General features: G+C 37.5%; 6 protein-coding genes and 2 long non-coding RNA genes across 24 annotated transcripts; 4 read left to right on the top strand and 4 right to left on the bottom strand.

The window, feature by feature from the left end:
- Positions 1 to 259: 259 nt before the first annotated feature.
- On the bottom strand, positions 260 to 3,170 carry ARI12 (RING/U-box superfamily protein). Of its 3 annotated transcripts, none has more exons than NM_001197990.1 (14): positions 2,926 to 3,170; positions 2,729 to 2,828; positions 2,538 to 2,628; positions 2,260 to 2,456; positions 2,043 to 2,147; positions 1,919 to 1,968; positions 1,718 to 1,825; positions 1,540 to 1,618; positions 1,375 to 1,455; positions 1,244 to 1,288; positions 1,089 to 1,160; positions 890 to 989; positions 687 to 813; positions 260 to 585 (listed from the first exon to the last, which is right to left on the bottom strand). In NM_001197990.1, the coding sequence occupies exons 1-14, from the start codon at positions 3,156 to 3,158 to the stop codon at positions 483 to 485; spliced, it is 1,491 nt and encodes a 496-aa protein (NP_001184919.1). In that variant the 5' UTR covers positions 3,159 to 3,170; the 3' UTR covers positions 260 to 482. The 3 variants fall into 3 exon arrangements, with proteins under 3 accessions (NP_001184919.1, NP_172079.2, NP_001322817.1); NM_100469.2 differs by having other exon boundaries at positions 2,043 to 2,126; NM_001331600.1 differs by having other exon boundaries at positions 260 to 813.
- A 2,257-nt stretch (positions 3,171 to 5,427) lies between these two features.
- Positions 5,428 to 7,428, top strand: AT1G05870 (hypothetical protein (DUF1685)). 12 transcript variants are annotated; one of them, NM_001197988.1, is made up of 5 exons: positions 5,552 to 6,074; positions 6,280 to 6,504; positions 6,672 to 6,716; positions 6,859 to 6,921; positions 7,096 to 7,356. In NM_001197988.1, exons 1-2 carry the CDS (start codon positions 5,585 to 5,587, stop codon positions 6,357 to 6,359), a joined length of 570 nt encoding a protein of 189 aa, NP_001184917.1. In that variant the 5' UTR covers positions 5,552 to 5,584; the 3' UTR covers positions 6,360 to 6,504; positions 6,672 to 6,716; positions 6,859 to 6,921; positions 7,096 to 7,356. The 12 variants fall into 12 exon arrangements, with proteins under 12 accessions (NP_973766.1, NP_001320775.1, NP_001320774.1 ...); NM_202037.2 differs by having other exon boundaries at positions 5,428 to 6,074; positions 6,859 to 7,426; NM_001331593.1 differs by having other exon boundaries at positions 5,428 to 6,074; positions 6,280 to 6,716; positions 7,056 to 7,426.
- Positions 7,429 to 7,526: 98 nt separating this feature from the next.
- AT1G05860 (INO80 complex subunit D-like protein) lies at positions 7,527 to 9,827 on the bottom strand. 3 transcript variants are annotated; one of them, NM_100467.3, is made up of 3 exons: positions 9,175 to 9,827; positions 8,410 to 8,728; positions 7,527 to 7,929 (listed from the first exon to the last, which is right to left on the bottom strand). In NM_100467.3, the coding sequence occupies exons 1-2, from the start codon at positions 9,750 to 9,752 to the stop codon at positions 8,464 to 8,466; spliced, it is 843 nt and encodes a 280-aa protein (NP_172077.1). In that variant the 5' UTR covers positions 9,753 to 9,827; the 3' UTR covers positions 7,527 to 7,929; positions 8,410 to 8,463. The 3 variants fall into 3 exon arrangements, with proteins under 3 accessions (NP_172077.1, NP_001322939.1, NP_001322938.1); NM_001331590.1 differs by having other exon boundaries at positions 7,527 to 8,728; NM_001331591.1 differs by lacking the exons at positions 7,527 to 7,929; positions 8,410 to 8,728 and adding an exon at positions 8,854 to 9,050 and having other exon boundaries at positions 9,175 to 9,819.
- A 148-nt stretch (positions 9,828 to 9,975) lies between these two features.
- Positions 9,976 to 12,310, top strand: POM1 (Chitinase family protein). 2 transcript variants are annotated; one of them, NM_100466.5, is made up of 4 exons: positions 9,976 to 10,265; positions 10,662 to 11,083; positions 11,302 to 11,461; positions 11,563 to 12,310. In NM_100466.5, the coding sequence occupies exons 2-4, from the start codon at positions 10,696 to 10,698 to the stop codon at positions 11,978 to 11,980; spliced, it is 966 nt and encodes a 321-aa protein (NP_172076.1). In that variant the 5' UTR covers positions 9,976 to 10,265; positions 10,662 to 10,695; the 3' UTR covers positions 11,981 to 12,310. The 2 variants fall into 2 exon arrangements, with proteins under 2 accessions (NP_172076.1, NP_001321426.1); NM_001331589.1 differs by having other exon boundaries at positions 9,976 to 10,550.
- A 219-nt stretch (positions 12,311 to 12,529) lies between these two features.
- Positions 12,530 to 16,079, top strand: AT1G05840 (Eukaryotic aspartyl protease family protein). The gene is made up of 10 exons (NM_100465.4): positions 12,530 to 12,895; positions 13,053 to 13,182; positions 13,265 to 13,512; positions 14,219 to 14,446; positions 14,698 to 14,860; positions 14,936 to 15,009; positions 15,185 to 15,272; positions 15,394 to 15,469; positions 15,651 to 15,722; positions 15,825 to 16,079. Exons 1-10 carry the CDS (start codon positions 12,663 to 12,665, stop codon positions 15,968 to 15,970), a joined length of 1,458 nt encoding a protein of 485 aa, NP_563751.1. The 5' UTR covers positions 12,530 to 12,662; the 3' UTR covers positions 15,971 to 16,079.
- On the bottom strand, positions 13,984 to 14,240 carry AT1G04437. The gene has a single exon (NR_138716.1). It is a non-coding gene; the product is annotated as an other RNA (long non-coding RNA).
- AT1G05835 (PHD finger protein) lies at positions 15,999 to 16,668 on the bottom strand. Its single transcript, NM_001083996.3, has 2 exons — positions 16,505 to 16,668; positions 15,999 to 16,433 (listed from the first exon to the last, which is right to left on the bottom strand). Exons 1-2 carry the CDS (start codon positions 16,563 to 16,565, stop codon positions 16,111 to 16,113), a joined length of 384 nt encoding a protein of 127 aa, NP_001077465.1. The 5' UTR covers positions 16,566 to 16,668; the 3' UTR covers positions 15,999 to 16,110.
- Positions 16,120 to 16,450, top strand: AT1G04433. The gene has a single exon (NR_138715.1). It is a non-coding gene; the product is annotated as an other RNA (long non-coding RNA).
- Positions 16,669 to 16,841: the final 173 nt, after the last annotated feature.

Genomic DNA, 16,841 nt, shown 5'->3' with positions numbered 1-16,841 from the left:
TTGGCACCATCAGCTTCAATAGACTTCTAAGTAGATGAATCACACAAACAAACGAGCAACACAAAATTCTTATCAAATTCACAATTTCGAGTAACATATAATATAGGGAACAAGAATCAATCTAAATGCAACGAATGTGTACCATTGATATATATTAATTATGCATGAATTACAACGTTTTTGGCTCAAACCTAGCAAGATTATAAAAATGATCTACTTTTCTTATATTATGTATAATATATTAATGTTTGAAACCTAGAAAACAGAGTACATAACTCACACCCAATATTTTCTTTTATAATTAGTCAATTCAAACATTTTTACAACAGTAATTTCAAACATTAAAAAAAGAGAACATTCTCGTTTTTTTTTATAAAATTAATATATATCCAATATTCCAGCCTAAACTGCAATTTGCAATTAAACCAATTTATCGGTAGTAAATTGGAACTCAACAATTAGACTCGATTTAATCATCATGATTATTGATTACGGCCTGAACCACTTGCTTCCCCCTCAGAGACAACACTAGCTAAGCCATTCTCTACATCTTTTACCACATTCTCATAGTGGTTCCGCGTTAGGCTATTATGAAAGAAAGAAATAAATAAATAAAAAAGTTGATTGGTTTTAGGGTTTAATTGTTGGATCTTGTTAAAATTACAAGAAACAATGGAATATCAAACCTAGTTAGTTCGGTTAACTTGATGCGGAAGGCATTGAAATCCTTTGACGGTTCCTCCTCGTAACGAAACGGCTGCAGATTAGTCTCCAAACAGTGTTTGAGATTTTCCACAAACTTCTTCAACCTCTCTGATTAACAAAAATATGTTACCTTAAAATTAACCTCTCTGTGTTTTATGCATATACATATACAAAAGTTACATACCTTGCGTATCCTTCAATAAATTTTGCTTCCCGACCTCATCCTCTCTAAGGTAATATCCATAAACATAAGTCCATTCCAGGACCCTTCTACATTCTATGATCTGTATCATGTATATATGCATCAGTCATCACCTAAGTTATGTCGGAAACCAAAACTCAAAACATAAGATATTTCTCACACTAGTTTGACTTTTGCTAACCTGAAGTCCAGCTTCTAGGATGAACTTAAGCTGCGATACGTTTTCTAACTGTGTGTTACTTAGTTCCTGAATCTGGAAAATAGATTATTAAAAAAAAGATGATTCAACTTTAATCTACAGAGATTGAAACAAAAGACAATATAGATTTATCTTACAATAGTATCTAGTTTTGGCAGGTTTGCTTGTTCCTTTTGCATCAACTGCCCAAAAACAAACTCAAAAGAAATCAATGCATTTTTCATAGGTAAATAATGGATTTGAAGTTCATAAATAAATGCATATATACCAATTCATTACTGTCCCAATTTTCATAACAATCTTCGTATCTATTTGAATCAGATTCTGACATTTTCCCACGTTGATCACTCTACAAAAACATCAGAAAATTAAGGTACATGAAAGATCAATAAAAAAGAAACTTTTCAATAAATATCATCAGCTGATAAAGTACCAAGACAGCATCGAAGGTACAAAAGTGTAAATCACCACCAGTTCCTTCCATGTCTTCAATCCAGTCGACATGGCAGAACCTGCAGAGGACATTTCATGAAAGAGCATACTAGTAAGATCATACTAATTAACCACAAGATCATAAGAGCTAATAGTAGCTAGAAGAACAAGTATATTACCAACAGAAAACATAGTTACAAGGTAAGCATTTCATCTTCAGTGAATTATCTTGATTTCGTGGGATCCTTAGCTTACACTTGGGACAAGGCACCGCATTTTCTAGTAGCCTAAAATCATAATCCAAAAAGACTGAATCATTTCATAAATGGGAAATATACCGACGTTCCGGGTTTTGGATATCAGAAACGTGTATTGCTAACCATTTTGCAGCAGTTTTACAGTCCACAGGACTGTGAGCGTCTTCTCTGCACTGAAGCTAAGATTCAATATATAGTAATAGAAAATGGTTTCAAAACAAAAGGATTCAAGCTAAAAAAAACTCACATTCCAACAGAATCTAACCAAACGGTGACAGGAGACACTGGCATTTCCAGAACCTGGACTAAGATCAATGGCGCATCTAGACCCCTGGATAGGATGCCATTTCATCTAATGAATGTCAAAAAAAGAAAAAGCTAAATAAAACCTTTTAGGCAACAAATGGTTCAAAGTGATCTCTATGATCTATCTAACGTTGTTTTCTTTAATTCCTTGTCATTACTGTTTCTCTGTTGTCAACGTAAGATCTAAGGAGATATTGATTGTAATTGAACTTCTCTCTCTTGGAAGCAAATCTCTCAATCGTATCTAGACCAACAGAAGCTGGACAAGAAGCGTGGAGACCAACACGAACAGGACATTTCAGCCAAAGATTCCATTCAGCAGCTGGCTTTTCACTGATGATTTTGTTGATATGGCCTATACATTACATGTCATTTATCTAAATAAGAAGGAGTGATCAGAAAAACCATTTTATTCAAACGAGATATTAATGCATACTTGTCCAGCAGCGAGTGCATATACGATGACCACAAGAGACCGATGCCAAGTTCTTATGTGGGTGTGATTCGCCACAGGCTCCGCAAAAATACTATCCGAACATTAAGGGATCTTGTATTAACTTAGAGTTGGAAAAAGAAAGAAAGTAGAATTAACAGAAACATTTGGATTGAAAGATTGTTGTTAATTACTTCGTTGTCATCAGAAGGTGGATCAAGCTCCAATAAGCCGACGCTGTCTCTAACACTTTGAGCACCAGCAGACCATTGTTTACATATACAATCAACATTCCTAAGTACATAAAATATAAGAAACAGAGAGATCAAGAAAAGGGGTTGCTTGTAGAAGAAGAAATTCAAATCTTAAGAAAAGAAAAAAAAACATTTACCATCTTAAGTGAGAAAGCAGAAGTGTGGCTTCAGCTTTGGAGAGGGAAGTAAAATCTGAAACACTTTGAACGTCAATTTCCATAAGCGCTCGAATATCTTCCTCTGTCAGAACAGTTGCATAATTCCGCTGGACAGATTTTTTTCCGGTCTGACCATCTTCTAAAGCTGCGTTGACATACGACTCATCCGCCTCCGCATCCACCTCCGATCCGATTACAGAATTATTATCCATACAAAAATACAATGTGAGAAGAGAGGACGTTTTCTCCTTTTATAGAATTCAATTGAAGAAGACCAAGTCGTTGACAAGGGTGTACAATTCTCTTACTTTTGTGACAAGCAATCTTTAAGTTTCTCAGCTTTTACCTTCCATCTTCCGATGTCTTTTCAATAAGTTCAAACACTTGTTCTACTTCCCCTTAAACAAGAGTTTACCAAAGACAATTGGGAATCGTTTTTAAACAATAAAATGGTTGACAGGCGATCTATCTATGGTAAAATTAAATGTCCAACTGTTTACTTTATTTAAATGATTGTTTTGTTCCTTATCACATTTGCTAATTAATACTATATAGACTCTATGCTTAAAGCCTTCAATCTAGTAAATACAGTTTAATGTTATTATAGTCATGACACTGATCATATCAATTAGTTCTACTGTACTAGAGATCACAAGTGAAATTATCACCGCTTCACATTGATAAAAGACTAACCTGGATTTCAGTCTAAAAATATCATCTAAGAAAACCATATAGAATTAAATAAAATATTGAAAAAGTCATACTTATTTTTTAATCATGCATGCAATTGGGAATATTATATGGTCTCCGTTAGCTTCCTTGTAAGAAAGAGTCTCACAGAGAGAATATGAATAGAGATGCAAGAAAAGGAAAAATCAAGGAAACTACATCTCATCTCAAGTAAACCAAAATGTAATTTTTATGACAATATAATAATAGATAAGTTAACGTCAACTCCAGCATCTCAACTCTCAAGCTGAGTCCGTGTAAAATTGAACCGATCGTCCACTATGACTCACGGAATCTACAACTAGAGATCATTAAAACAAATGGGTAAAACACATTAGATTATCGGACTCGTCTCACCATGTTGATTCTTCGAAATAACAACACAAGTACTCCATTCTTTCACATAAACATAATAATGTTAGTATTTATTTAGTTGTATACTGTGTTGTGTCTTTATGAATTGTTTTATCTTTGTTTGGTGTATCAAAAGTGACGTGTGTAAGTAAACCTTTAAGGGGCTAAATGAAGAAAAAAAAGCCTAAAGCGTTAGATCATGTGGATCCTACCAGTGCGATCTCCGTGATGGCTCGCGCCTCCCAGCCTCACACCACGTACGAGTGCAAATTGTGCAAAATCAATTATACGCTTTTTATAAGAAAACATAAAAGGGGTCTCTTTTTGTTAATTAATAATTATATATGGTGACTTGTAAACTGAATAATGGTGATACTACTAGTAAGCACCGATAAGAAATACGAACATCTTTAATAATGTGGTCATTTCCAAATAAAATGATTCGAATATGCCACCCTTGCATTTGTTGATCTCATCATCACTATTGATTTTCTGATCTTCTCGATCTACGTTGATTTTGTACATATGAATAATACCATGAATGAATACCTAAAAGTTGATTATGTGTCTGATTTCAAGCATACGAAATATTAGTGTTGTTAGTTTATCCAGAATAAACAAATAAATATATATGCCTTGCATGGCAATCTTTGGTAAAAAACCCAACATATATAACAAAGAAAATAAGCAATATTATTCTTCTAAGAACATTTCATTTATAAATATGCATGGAAAAGGGAAATAATGTATAAAAATGTGGTCATATGTATTTCCAATGGGTCATGGACCTCATGGTGACCATATATAATGTAGATGAATAATTGTGAGGTGAAGAAGAATAATGATGGTGACTTTGTAATCTTCTCCTCCCACTTAAATTATTGAGCGACAACGTGGCTTTTTGTTGGCCCATATTCATTCGTATCTCCCATCTCTCCACTCCTTATCCACCACGTGTCCCCAGCTGCAAGACCAACTGTGTATATCTTTGTCACATCCAAGTCGTTACAATGACAGTGTTTCACATTCATAAAGGTTAATTATCATCTACAGTTTATGACAGTTCTATGATTATATCTGTTATAACATCATATCATCATATACATGCAGTCCCCTGTGACTATAGATGACTATAACATAATTTTCTCTGAACAATTGTACTGTTCATTTAATTGTTTCTGATTTTTTCCCTAACATGTTAACTTCTACTATTAAATAAAACTTTAAAATAAAATTTGAGTTTAAAATTAAGTTTTGTTAAAAGATTAGTATTTGGTGCCTTTGATGGATCACATTACCAATTTTAGTCATCTACTTAATTTCAAGATACATATTTACTTTTTGACAATTATACCCTAATTGTCGGGGCTCACTAATTTTAAAACGACATTAGTCACGCGAGAAGATGCCAACCCATCACATCATCATCATCATACATCGCGGCTTTTATAAGTAAACAAATCGACTCTTATGTATTTCTCCCGACACAACACAAAGTTCATATAATAAGAAAAACAGAGAGAAACACACAGAGAGCTAGAGGAGAGTGAGTGTCATGGGTTGTGTTCGCTGCAAATCATCAGATCCATGGCAAACATCTGCCAATGCCTTTGAATCCGTCGATGAATCCGGAATCAACGAAGCCTGGGTTGAGATCTCCAGCCGCAGATCATTTGTCGCCGGCGAAGGTAGTCGGAAGAAGCTAGAGAGGAAGAAGAGCCAAGTGTTACTGGAAGGTTACGTTGAGACTGCTTCTTCTTCCTCGGTGGATGATCAAAAGGACGATCTGACGAGATCCAAGAGTTTGACGGATGACGACCTCGAAGATCTTAGAGGTTGTTTAGATCTAGGGTTTGGTTTTAGCTACGACGAGATCCCTGAGCTCTGCAACACTTTACCTGCTTTGGAGCTTTGCTATTCAATGAGCCAGAAGTTCTTAGACGATAAGCAAAATAAATCACCGGAAACTTCGTCGGTGGAAGATTGTCCGTCGCCTCCACTGGTCACCGCCACTCCGATTGCCAATTGGAAGATCTCTAGTCCCGGTAAATATCTCATCTTTCCATCGATTGATTCGGTAATCTAAGTTCAATCCTAGTTCAAAGTTTGTTGCTTTAGTGTTAAACAAGAATGTGGAATATACCGTTTTCGTTACAGAGGCCACAAATCTGACTTTGAGAATTGAGATGGCAATAATTGGAAAATTGGGATATGAAGTCTGAATGTTTTCAATTTTGTTGTTGGTTACAGGTGATAATCCGGATGATGTGAAAGCTAGGCTCAAATACTGGGCACAAGCCGTTGCCTGTACTGTCCAATTGTGCAGCTGAATGAATCATTGTCACGTCTGAACCAGGAATACTAGCGAATGAGCAATATCTCAAGCATTGGTAGCGGAGGAGGAGATTTCAGAAAGTGGCATTGGAAGGTCTAAAATTGAACTGAATATCAACAATGGTTCTCACTTAATTCCATGTATGTGTACTAGTAGTTAGTAGTATCTAGTCTAATGATTTTATGAACGGAAATAAAAGATATCACTTGAATAAAACCATCAAATTCTTTCTCATTTCCCTGCTGGTCTCAGCATCTACAGCTTTAACATCTGACATCTTAATAGCTCGATTCTTCTCCTTATGCAGTAGTGAGAGCATTCACTTCACTTAACTGGTCATGATTCCGCTGAGGTAACTAATCTAACTGTGTCTATTAAGTATTAACGGAGTGTGATGCAATTATACCATTCTGTGAACGGATTATGTGTTAAGCTACTGTGTAAAGCTTATTACATGTGAGATATGAAAGCTGGAGATTGTTGTCCTTGTGCAGTGCTGAGAGACTTTGTGTTTATGAGAGCTATCACTAACTGGTTATGGACCTCCACTTGCTGAGGTAACTAATCTTAACTTGGTAACTAAATCTACAACCCTCTTTATGAAGGTACTGACATTACTACTGTCCTCTGACAGTCTTTAACTCATTCCATTTTTGTGAGTGTGTGTTGAATCTACAAACCTTGTGGCTAGATAACCTAATTTGGTGATGCTCCTTAATCATTTCATGAAGAATCGAGTGGGACGAAGAGAAAGATGATAGACGCCAAATATTATGTGTTTCCATCTTTTTCGTTCTTCATCAACTAAAAGATGATGGCTGATTACAGTCCTAGATGCTCTATATGGCGACTGAAGATGAGTTATTTTCTGGAATTTAAGAGTGAGTGTAAATATAAGCTTAAACAGTTTCTGGTGACTGTTCTGTAATACATGTTAACGACTCCACTCAACAATAAGTCTTGAGAGAACCTAATCAATGAAATTCTGAACATCAAACTCGTGACATTTAAGAGTTGTTGCTCTAAAATGTATGATTTTTTATATACTCGCGCAATTCCAAGCCCTTTCCGAGTACGCATTGCTCACAAAAATCGGAAACATATGAATCAGTTTGCAATAAATCAAGTCTTAAATTCAGAGAACACTGCAAAAGCATAAATATTTAGATTAAGGAGTAGACAAAGGTCTCAGCAGGAACCACAAAAAAACATCGGTTTTTCACACAACCATGAAAGCTACCAGTTGCTAAAACATTAAGTGTGAAATTGCTAAAGAACCTACTAAAGAACCTAGAGAATACATTCCAAATAAACTGTTAGGAATTAGAAGTTTGCCACAGGAATTAAGTTTGCCTGAATTAAGTTTGCCTGAATCAAGTTTGCCACAGGAATTAGAAGTAAACTGTTAGGACTTCGGAAATCTACTAAAGAACCTAGAGAATACATTCCAAATATATCCTCATTTCAAGCTAAACAGCTTAATTAAACCATTGTGTCAATGTTGCTCCTCGCTTGATTGAAGCTCCTTGTAAGTTGTAACCTTGTAAAGGCACTCACAGCTAAATCTGTCAATTCATTGCAGAAGCAGGGTCGGTCAAATGGTATGCAGGTAGATTAACTGCTTGAATAGAGATTACAAACCTATATATTATAAACGTGGCTTGCTTCAATGCTTAAACAAAGGTATTGGGTTCAAGTCTAGCTAATCCACATTCAACAAGACAACAATAGATAATTACGAACGATCACACAGTATGTTGTTTGTTGAAATCCATGTCTACTCAGCTTAATGGAAATAAATAACTGTTAGCTCCAATCACGAAAAATAAAACGAAAACCATGAGACACATCCTAGAAGCTAGTCATGCTAAAAGCATCTTTGCTTTGCTAAGCTTAACAACAACAAAAAAAAATTCCTACCAACACATTCTGTGTGAACACGATCTACTACATTCTGTGTAGATGACTACCCTATCTATCACCAGTCAAACACGATCCTGTACCTGTCTTTCTCACTAGTGATGATAGAAAGCCAGTCATCTTACCTTCCATTTTTGCACAATTGTGGAAACAAACAGCTTCTGCTCACTCTGTTTGATTTAGCTTGTAAGTTCTTCTTTTACTAAGCTTTTCAATTTGCCCTCTTTTCGTGGATCTTTTCTTTTTGCTTGAATATGATGCACAAATGCAGCTACTATGTCATGGAGTTTCGGGGGAGGCCTGCTTGCTGAAGAAACATTATGACCAGCATCCTTCAAAGCTCGAGCAACATCCTTTTGGGCTTTCTGGAAGTGCACATTACAGAGGGCAGGAACAGTCGATGCAAGAGTTGGTTTTGGACAAGTTATTGCTTTCGACTGAGCTCTGCATGAACAATGTGACCACATAGAGTTAGAATAAAGCTGATTATATAATTATCACATGCTCATTGCACTCCGCAATGCAAAAATTTAAGTTCTTTCCAATCAGGGATATCAAAGCACAGATGACACAGACATCTCACATCTGCTCCATTTTTATCACCAATTTACCATAATAGCTAGACCACCATCACAGTAAGAACTTCATAATGATATAATCATGCAGACAATCCTAACTCCTATCATCTTCGCCCATTACGATACAAACAATGCAAAGTACTTTCAATTCCTCACCACGAAACAAAACCAAAACCAGTATCAAGGAACTGAAATTTCACAGAATCATAAAAACAGATTAGCATTTATTGAAGCACCTATTATTTCCTAATGCGAGAGAATATGATGCGAATCAAAAGGAAAAAACTATGAAACTCGAAATTGTGAACGAACCTTTTATTGACGTAAGTACAAGACGTATAAAGCTTCTGCTTTTTATCCATGAGGATATGAAGCTGACAGTAATTGGTGAGTGCCATGGCCTTAGATTTGCATCCACTACCACAAGCAACACAATTACCAGCCTTAACGCCATCGTTGTTGTTATTATCATTATCTCCGCTACCTTCAATTTCATCCCCAGTTTGTCCTTCAACCTTACGTCTCTTGTTTTGGTGATAATTCTCATCTTTGAAAGGACTAACACCATAGTTCCAGCTATAATATCTATGTTGTGCCTTGAGATCCTCCATTAGAGCCCAGTAATGGTCTCTGTAGCATCTAGAGAGCTGCTTCAGGTTGTGCGATCTGCGTCGGAGAAGCTCCGGGCGAGTGAGGTGATTGGAATTTCCCAGGATCTGATCCTCCACCGCCATCGAAATCGGTGAATTCGATGACGTCGACGGGTTATTAGGGTTTCGAAATTGGGATTCCTCCAATACACCGGATTTCGAGGGGGTTGAAGCAATGATCGGAGATGGATGCCTAGGAGGTTTGGAAGAAGAAGGGTTTTGCTTGGAAGCTGACGCCATTGTTACTGTTGGAAAACAAGGGAGAGAGAAAGAGAGTGGCGAAGAGTGGCTAGAGGAAAGACAAGGACGAGACAGGAAACTCTGGCAAAATTGACATTTATAGAAAGGCCTTACTTAAAAGCCCAATGGGCCATAACATGAACCGAAAACCCATGAAAAAAATCGAAGTAGACCGATTGGTTTAAATCAGGTTCTGCTGGTGTGCGGCTGTCGGTGGAAGGCTCCACTTCAGTAAAGTAGGGCCCACAACACGAACCAGGCTGTCTTGTCTAACCGACACATACATTACACCAAACGCAATCTTCACCGTTGATTGTTCTCTAATCCAACGGTTGATAGAGACTGCTGATCCGTCACCCGCTTTAGTTTAGTGTTTCTTCTTCCTCCTCTCTTTCCCAAGAATCTCTTCCTTATTTTCTCGGCAACGAAGCAAAAAGGGTAATTTTTGTCGGTTGAATTCACAAGCTAGTTTTCTCGATCTCTCTCTGGATCTATAGCTGATCTGCATTGCGGGTAAGCATTTTTTCCACAAGTACTTATGCCTAATTTTGGTAACGATTTAGCTAAATCTTGACTAGAGAATTTTGTTTCGTTGCTTGGTTATTGAATTCGTGATCTCACATTTGAAGTCTTCGCATATCTTATACATCAATCTCTCCAAGTTGGTATAATATTGGTCAATCTAACAATTTTTCTTAGTTTTTTCACTTAAGAACTTAGAGAGTTCCATGTTTTTGGTTTAATTCTTCCTTTGTTGTTTCTAATCAGCTTTTTGGCATTAAGTGCCTATTGTATAAGGTAGATCTGTATTGTTAGTAATTTGTGTTCTGTTTTCTTTATAGTAATGTTCAGATGCTTACTTGGGATTAATGGATGTTTCTAAATTTGTTTTTTTGTTGATGTTTGCAGCTTGTAGCTGGTATTTGTTCCATAGTTGTAAGCTATGGTGACAATCAGGAGTGGTTCAATCGTGATTTTGGTTCTGCTGGCTGTATCATTTCTGGCCTTGGTTGCCAATGGAGAGGACAAAACGATTAAAGTGAAGAAAGTGAGGGGAAATAAGGTGTGCACGCAAGGATGGGAATGCAGCTGGTGGTCTAAATACTGCTGTAACCAGACGATATCAGATTACTTTCAGGTTTATCAGTTTGAGCAACTCTTTTCCAAAAGGAACACTCCCATTGCTCATGCTGTTGGTTTCTGGGACTACCAGTCTTTCATTACTGCTGCTGCCCTCTTTGAGCCTCTTGGTTTTGGTACCACTGGAGGAAAGCTCATGGGACAGAAAGAAATGGCTGCCTTTCTCGGTCATGTAGCCAGCAAAACGTCCTGTAAGTTTTCCTTCATTTTAGTCCTCTTTCTACATAGTTGACCATCTAACTATGAATAGAAAAAAGGATGCTTTAAGCTTACCTCCATAGCTATACCATTATATTAATCTGATCAAACTCGACATTCAGAATCATGAAAATGGATATGCCCTAAGTTGCAGTTGGTGGTTTCTATGTTGTAAGAAGCTGCATATGAGTGTTACTGTGATGTCTTATAGGTGGCTATGGAGTTGCAACAGGAGGGCCTTTAGCTTGGGGTCTGTGCTACAACAGGGAAATGAGCCCAATGCAATCCTACTGTGACGAGTCCTGGAAATTCAAGTACCCCTGCAGCCCTGGAGCTGAATACTACGGACGCGGTGCCTTACCCATTTACTGGTACACATTTCTCTTCTACTTTGAAGCTCTAGATAAAAACTGTGTCAAACAATTTGCATTCGTCCATACTGAAGGTATTTTTACCTGTGTGTTATTTGAAGGAACTTCAACTACGGAGCAGCTGGGGAAGCCCTGAAAGCTGATCTCTTGAACCACCCTGAGTACATTGAGCAAAACGCGACACTTGCATTCCAAGCTGCAATCTGGAGATGGATGACTCCAATCAAGAGAGCTCAGCCCTCAGCTCACGACATCTTTGTCGGAAACTGGAAACCTACAAAGAACGACACTTTGTCCAAGCGTGGCCCGACTTTTGGCAGCACCATGAACGTCCTCTACGGAGAGTACACATGTGGTCAAGGTTCCATTGATCCAATGAACAACATAATCTCACACTACTTATACTTCCTTGACCTCATGGGTATTGGAAGAGAAGACGCGGGACCAAACGATGAGCTCAGCTGCGCAGAACAGAAACCTTTCAACCCTTCAACTGTACCTTCCTCTTCCTCTTCGTAAGTCTTATGATATATCGCCGTTGCTCTCAAGTCTCTCTTGCTTAATGTTACGTAATAAGTGAAATTGCTTGTGGTAAAAAAAGAAGAAGTGTGTTTTTGTCCCTCTAGAACTTATAATGCAAACAACATTACATTTTATATTTTTCTGTATGTAAAACCATATTTAATTATTGTATTGGAAGAATGTGTGTAAAATAGAGAAAGAGCAAGGAAACATAAATGTGGTTTGCGAATGATATTTGTTTCTATTCGTTTGTTATAAATTTGTTCACATGGTTTTTAGTCTTAAACTCATAACCTAATACTTAAATTAAGGAAACAAATTCCTATGATTTATAATTTTGTTACAATTGAAAGTTGAAACGACAAAAAGGATAATATAACTGAACAGTAAAATATGAGTTGTAACAGCGTCAGTAACACCTAAGTTTACATGTAATAAATTTACCTGAATGAAACCATAAAAATATCGAATTAATGGGTCGAAAGAAAAAGAAAAGTCCACGCTGGAAATAAAAAATAATAAAATACGGGAATTGGTGGAAGAAGTGACCAAACAAACTCTGTAATTTCTGAACTTCCTCGTCGTCGTCGTCGTCGCCGCCGGTCCGGTGGTTTCTTTCAACTTCTCCGCCGAGACGACTGACGCTGTAAACATCAGGCACGTGGGAAGAAGAAAGAAGATGACTTTATCAATCGTATCTTTCCCCATCTGCGGAAGATTCACGCTGATTTGGTTTCTCACTGCTCTTGTTTCCGTCTCTTGTAATCCCGGAGTGTTCAATGTAAAGTACCGTTATCCAAGGCTTCAAGGGTCCTTGACCGCCTTAAAGGAGCACGATGACCGGCGTCAGCTCACAATTCTCGCTGGAATCGATCTACCCCTTGGTGGAACTGGTCGCCCTGATATCCCCGGGTCAGTTTCAGATTCCTCTAAAGAGTTGTTATTGTTTCTTTAGCGTCTCTGATCACTGCTGATTTCGAGCCTTTTGAGAGGAATTTATGGAATCTCTAAAAAGCTGAGATTTTTGAGTTAACTTGCAGTGATCTCTCTGTTTCATTGTTTATCTCAGGCTTTATTATGCAAAAATTGGAATTGGAACACCTGCTAAGAGCTATTATGTTCAAGTCGACACAGGGAGTGATATTATGTGGGTTAACTGCATCCAGTGCAAACAATGTCCAAGACGAAGCACTCTCGGTGTAAGCTTTTTGTTTTGTGTCTCATTTACGTTTGCCTTTCGTTGCTCCAACTCAATGGGTGAGGTTTTGTTTCTCTATGCAGATTGAGCTTACACTCTACAACATTGACGAATCAGACAGTGGAAAGTTGGTCTCTTGTGATGATGATTTTTGCTACCAGATTAGTGGTGGTCCTCTCTCTGGCTGCAAAGCTAATATGTCTTGTCCTTATCTTGAGATATATGGAGATGGTAGCTCTACTGCTGGTTATTTTGTCAAAGATGTTGTGCAGTATGACAGTGTAGCTGGTGATCTCAAGACTCAAACAGCTAATGGCAGTGTCATTTTTGGGTATGTTTCCTTTTAATAACCTCGCTTTACATGACTTATCTTTAAACTAGTAAACTGCTGCAACATGGTTCTTGCGGCTTTCTTAGATCTTCTTTGTGTTCTCACTTCTCACTGAAAAGAACACAATTTCACCTTCCTTGTGGTCAAGGTTTTATTTTGTTAAGTGAACAGAAAAAATAAGAAATGGAAAACGCTGTTACAAAGCTTAATTGACCAACAGTTTTCAAAGTGCATACAAAAGCCAAACAGATAAAACTTAATTGCTTAAAGAAAAAAATCTTGAGATTCGTTGAAGTGCATACTGGTATCTATTCTTTTTTATTTTGAAAGTAACATGGGAATAGGTTCTCCACCATATAGTGAATATCACAAATAGACCTTTACTGAATATGTTGTGCTTTTGATTGTGACAGTTGATTAGTTTGCTAAGGTATCTTCCCGAGCACAGCTCATTTCATCTAATTTCATATGCTTCTACACGTTGAAAAACTTAGTAATTTAGAAATATCATATTTATACAATATTTATATTTTAGTTTTGTATCCTGGCCTGAGAATTGCTGGTCACGTAGAAAATCCCTCAGAGATCTGTAAACAAAGTAGAATAGTTGTCCATTAGCGTTTTATCAGTCCTACGGCAAGGAAGCTTAATCCGTCATTCCTCATTGCCTCTTCCATTTTTTTAATGTTTTTATATGATCTTGAAGGTGTGGTGCTAGGCAGTCAGGAGATCTAGACTCTTCTAATGAAGAAGCACTTGACGGAATACTTGGATTTGGGAAAGCTAATTCTTCCATGATTTCCCAGCTGGCCTCATCAGGGAGAGTGAAAAAGATATTTGCTCATTGCTTAGATGGAAGAAATGGAGGTGGTATATTTGCTATTGGACGTGTTGTGCAACCAAAAGTAAACATGACACCATTGGTACCCAATCAGTACGTCAACATTGTTTTCCTTTTATAATGTTTTTCCTTTTATACTTCAAATACAATCATAAGAAGCTCAATGATATACTGGTAGAGGCAGCCACTATGTTACAAATAGTAGAGTGAAACTTCTTGCAGTTCTTATTTAGAGAAAGAAAATAACATTAGTGTACTTTACATGAAAGCTTCGTCTGAAATGGTGAATGTGTTCTTTCTCTAGCTCTTTTTTGTTAACCGACTTTTTTTGTTTTCAATTGCAGACCACATTACAATGTCAATATGACAGCAGTTCAAGTTGGTCAGGAGTTTCTAACTATCCCAGCCGATTTATTTCAACCTGGAGATAGAAAAGGAGCGATAATTGACAGTGGTACAACCTTGGCCTATCTTCCAGAGATAATCTATGAACCATTGGTGAAGAAGGTACAGTTCAAGAAAATATCCAGTTCCTTTAAGAAATTGAACTGCAGGGTCTCATAAATCTGGTTCTTTTATTAGATAACCTCGCAGGAGCCTGCTCTAAAAGTTCACATAGTGGATAAAGATTATAAATGCTTTCAGTACTCTGGCAGGTTAGTTATACGTCTTCATTTAATGATTTACACTACAAAATTTTCAAATAGGCATCTGCCAAGAATACCGTTGGACATCATTGTGGATGGTTTGCATGTACGCAACTGCTCATTGTGATGTCAACGTATCACACAATAGTTTTCTTGTGAAAACCACATCTTACCTTTGCTGCAGAGTTGATGAGGGGTTTCCGAATGTCACTTTCCATTTCGAGAACTCGGTTTTCCTCAGGGTTTATCCTCATGACTATCTGTTCCCTCATGTAAGCATCTTCAGCCTTTATGGTTGATTTTTGGCTCTTGTAATATTCTTGTTGCAACCTGATTTTACCCTCAATCTTTCTATCCATTGCATACCAAACTCATAACCCCAAAATTTCACAGGAAGGAATGTGGTGCATTGGTTGGCAAAATAGCGCAATGCAATCCAGAGATAGGAGAAACATGACACTTTTGGGAGGTACCTTAAATTGGATACATAGTTTGCAGTCACATTATACAAAAGCATGACTTAGTGACAAAGTTTAATTGCATGCAATTCAGTTTGTGGAAAAAGCCCATTGTGTTCTCTTGCTGTCAGTGACAATGAACCCCGTGTGATTTAATCCAATGCCCACAATATCTTACATTCTCTTTTGCAGATTTGGTGCTTTCAAACAAGCTTGTTCTCTACGATCTCGAAAATCAGCTCATTGGGTGGACTGAATACAACTGTAAGTGCTATATTCATACACTCAAACGATTCATGTCTCATTGTGAGTGGGAAAGATTTCGAATTTAAAACTATTTTATCTTTGTTTTATCTGTCTTTGCAGGCTCATCAAGCATAAAAGTAAAAGACGAAGGCACAGGAACAGTTCATCTAGTAGGCTCACATTTTATCTCTTCTGCATTACCTTTGGATACCTCTATGTGTCTTCTATTTTCTTTACTTCTCCTCATGACTCTTTTCCTCCTTTAGAGACTCCTTATAGTTTATCTTTTGTACATAGATTCAACATTTTGCTAAAATGGTAAAGAAAAAGGTCTGATATATAGATAATACGAAGAAACCCAGCAGATTGATGATGACCATTTTATTGATTTAACTAATTTATTGATTTACTCGCACTGAAAAGACCAAGAAAGAGGTCGCAGAGCAAACTGGTGTGTGTTGGAGTAGTTGAAGGAGAGAGTCTGCATTGGACTCAGTGGCAAGCCATCGTTAACCACACAGTTTCCGGCGGAAGAGGAGAGAACACGGAGGAATGTGGGGTCCACAAGCGACTGAGGAAATCCTTGACATTTCAGACGAAGGTTGATGATTGGACACATGGGACATTTGTTCATTACCTCGACTCTGAACTTCTTTCCTTCTCTCCACTTCACCTGCGTCTGCCTCACCGCCGGTTCGCTGCTTTTGCCCTCACATATTGCCCCAGAACCTATACATACAACCCCAATCACATGTCTATATGTAAAATTACAATGAAAAGTTTTTAAGCTTTGAATTTACCTATTTGAAGAAGCAAGAGAGCAAGAGATGACCAAAGAAGGAACTTGAGAGGTTTTGACATTTGGACACAAGTAAACTGAACTACAGAAGCATCATACTCCAGAGCTGAGTAATATATACACAGACACAGTGACACAAAAACATGTATACACGTGCGTTTGTGTATGTGCGTGTGAGGGAATGGGTCAAGGGATACGACCAATAATGGTCACATGCACAGATAACCAAAAAAAGGTGGGAATAAAGCTAGACTACAGAGGACTTAAAGGAGTGGTAAGGACTTCTTCCTTCACATGTTGTGTCAGACTGAAAAAAACAATGCACCTCATATTTCTGA

This window comes from Arabidopsis thaliana (genome assembly GCF_000001735.4).
Source record: "Arabidopsis thaliana chromosome 1 sequence".
Classification (NCBI taxonomy): Eukaryota; Viridiplantae; Streptophyta; class Magnoliopsida; order Brassicales; family Brassicaceae; genus Arabidopsis; species Arabidopsis thaliana.
This window is presented reverse-complemented; position numbering and strand designations above follow the sequence as displayed.

Coding starts and splice junctions, on each gene's coding strand:
- AT1G05840 (NM_100465.4), top strand. CDS start 12,663: ATGACTTTATCAATCGTATCTTTCCCCATCTGCGGAAGATTCACGCTG. Junction 14,447..14,697: donor ACACCATTGGTACCCAATCA/GTACGTCAACAT, acceptor TTTCAATTGCAG/ACCACATTACAATGTCAATA. Junction 15,010..15,184: donor TGCTTTCAGTACTCTGGCAG/GTTAGTTATACG, acceptor CCTTTGCTGCAG/AGTTGATGAGGGGTTTCCGA.
- POM1 (NM_100466.5), top strand. CDS start 10,696: ATGGTGACAATCAGGAGTGGTTCAATCGTGATTTTGGTTCTGCTGGCT. Junction 11,084..11,301: donor TGTAGCCAGCAAAACGTCCT/GTAAGTTTTCCT, acceptor GATGTCTTATAG/GTGGCTATGGAGTTGCAACA. Junction 11,462..11,562: donor GGTGCCTTACCCATTTACTG/GTACACATTTCT, acceptor TGTTATTTGAAG/GAACTTCAACTACGGAGCAG.
- AT1G05870 (NM_001331598.1), top strand. CDS start 5,585: ATGGGTTGTGTTCGCTGCAAATCATCAGATCCATGGCAAACATCTGCC. Junction 6,075..6,279: donor TTGGAAGATCTCTAGTCCCG/GTAAATATCTCA, acceptor TGTTGGTTACAG/GTGATAATCCGGATGATGTG.
- AT1G05835 (NM_001083996.3), bottom strand. CDS start 16,565: ATGTCAAAACCTCTCAAGTTCCTTCTTTGGTCATCTCTTGCTCTCTTG. Junction 16,434..16,504: donor TCTCTTGCTTCTTCAAATAG/GTAAATTCAAAG, acceptor TTGTATGTATAG/GTTCTGGGGCAATATGTGAG.
- ARI12 (NM_001197990.1), bottom strand. CDS start 3,158: ATGGATAATAATTCTGTAATCGGATCGGAGGTGGATGCGGAGGCGGAT. Junction 1,969..2,042: donor TGGTTAGATTCTGTTGGAAT/GTGAGTTTTTTT, acceptor TCTTAGCTTCAG/TGCAGAGAAGACGCTCACAG. Junction 990..1,088: donor TCCTAGAAGCTGGACTTCAG/GTTAGCAAAAGT, acceptor TACATGATACAG/ATCATAGAATGTAGAAGGGT.
- AT1G05860 (NM_001331590.1), bottom strand. CDS start 9,752: ATGGCGTCAGCTTCCAAGCAAAACCCTTCTTCTTCCAAACCTCCTAGG. Junction 8,729..9,174: donor TGTACTTACGTCAATAAAAG/GTTCGTTCACAA, acceptor TTGTTCATGCAG/AGCTCAGTCGAAAGCAATAA.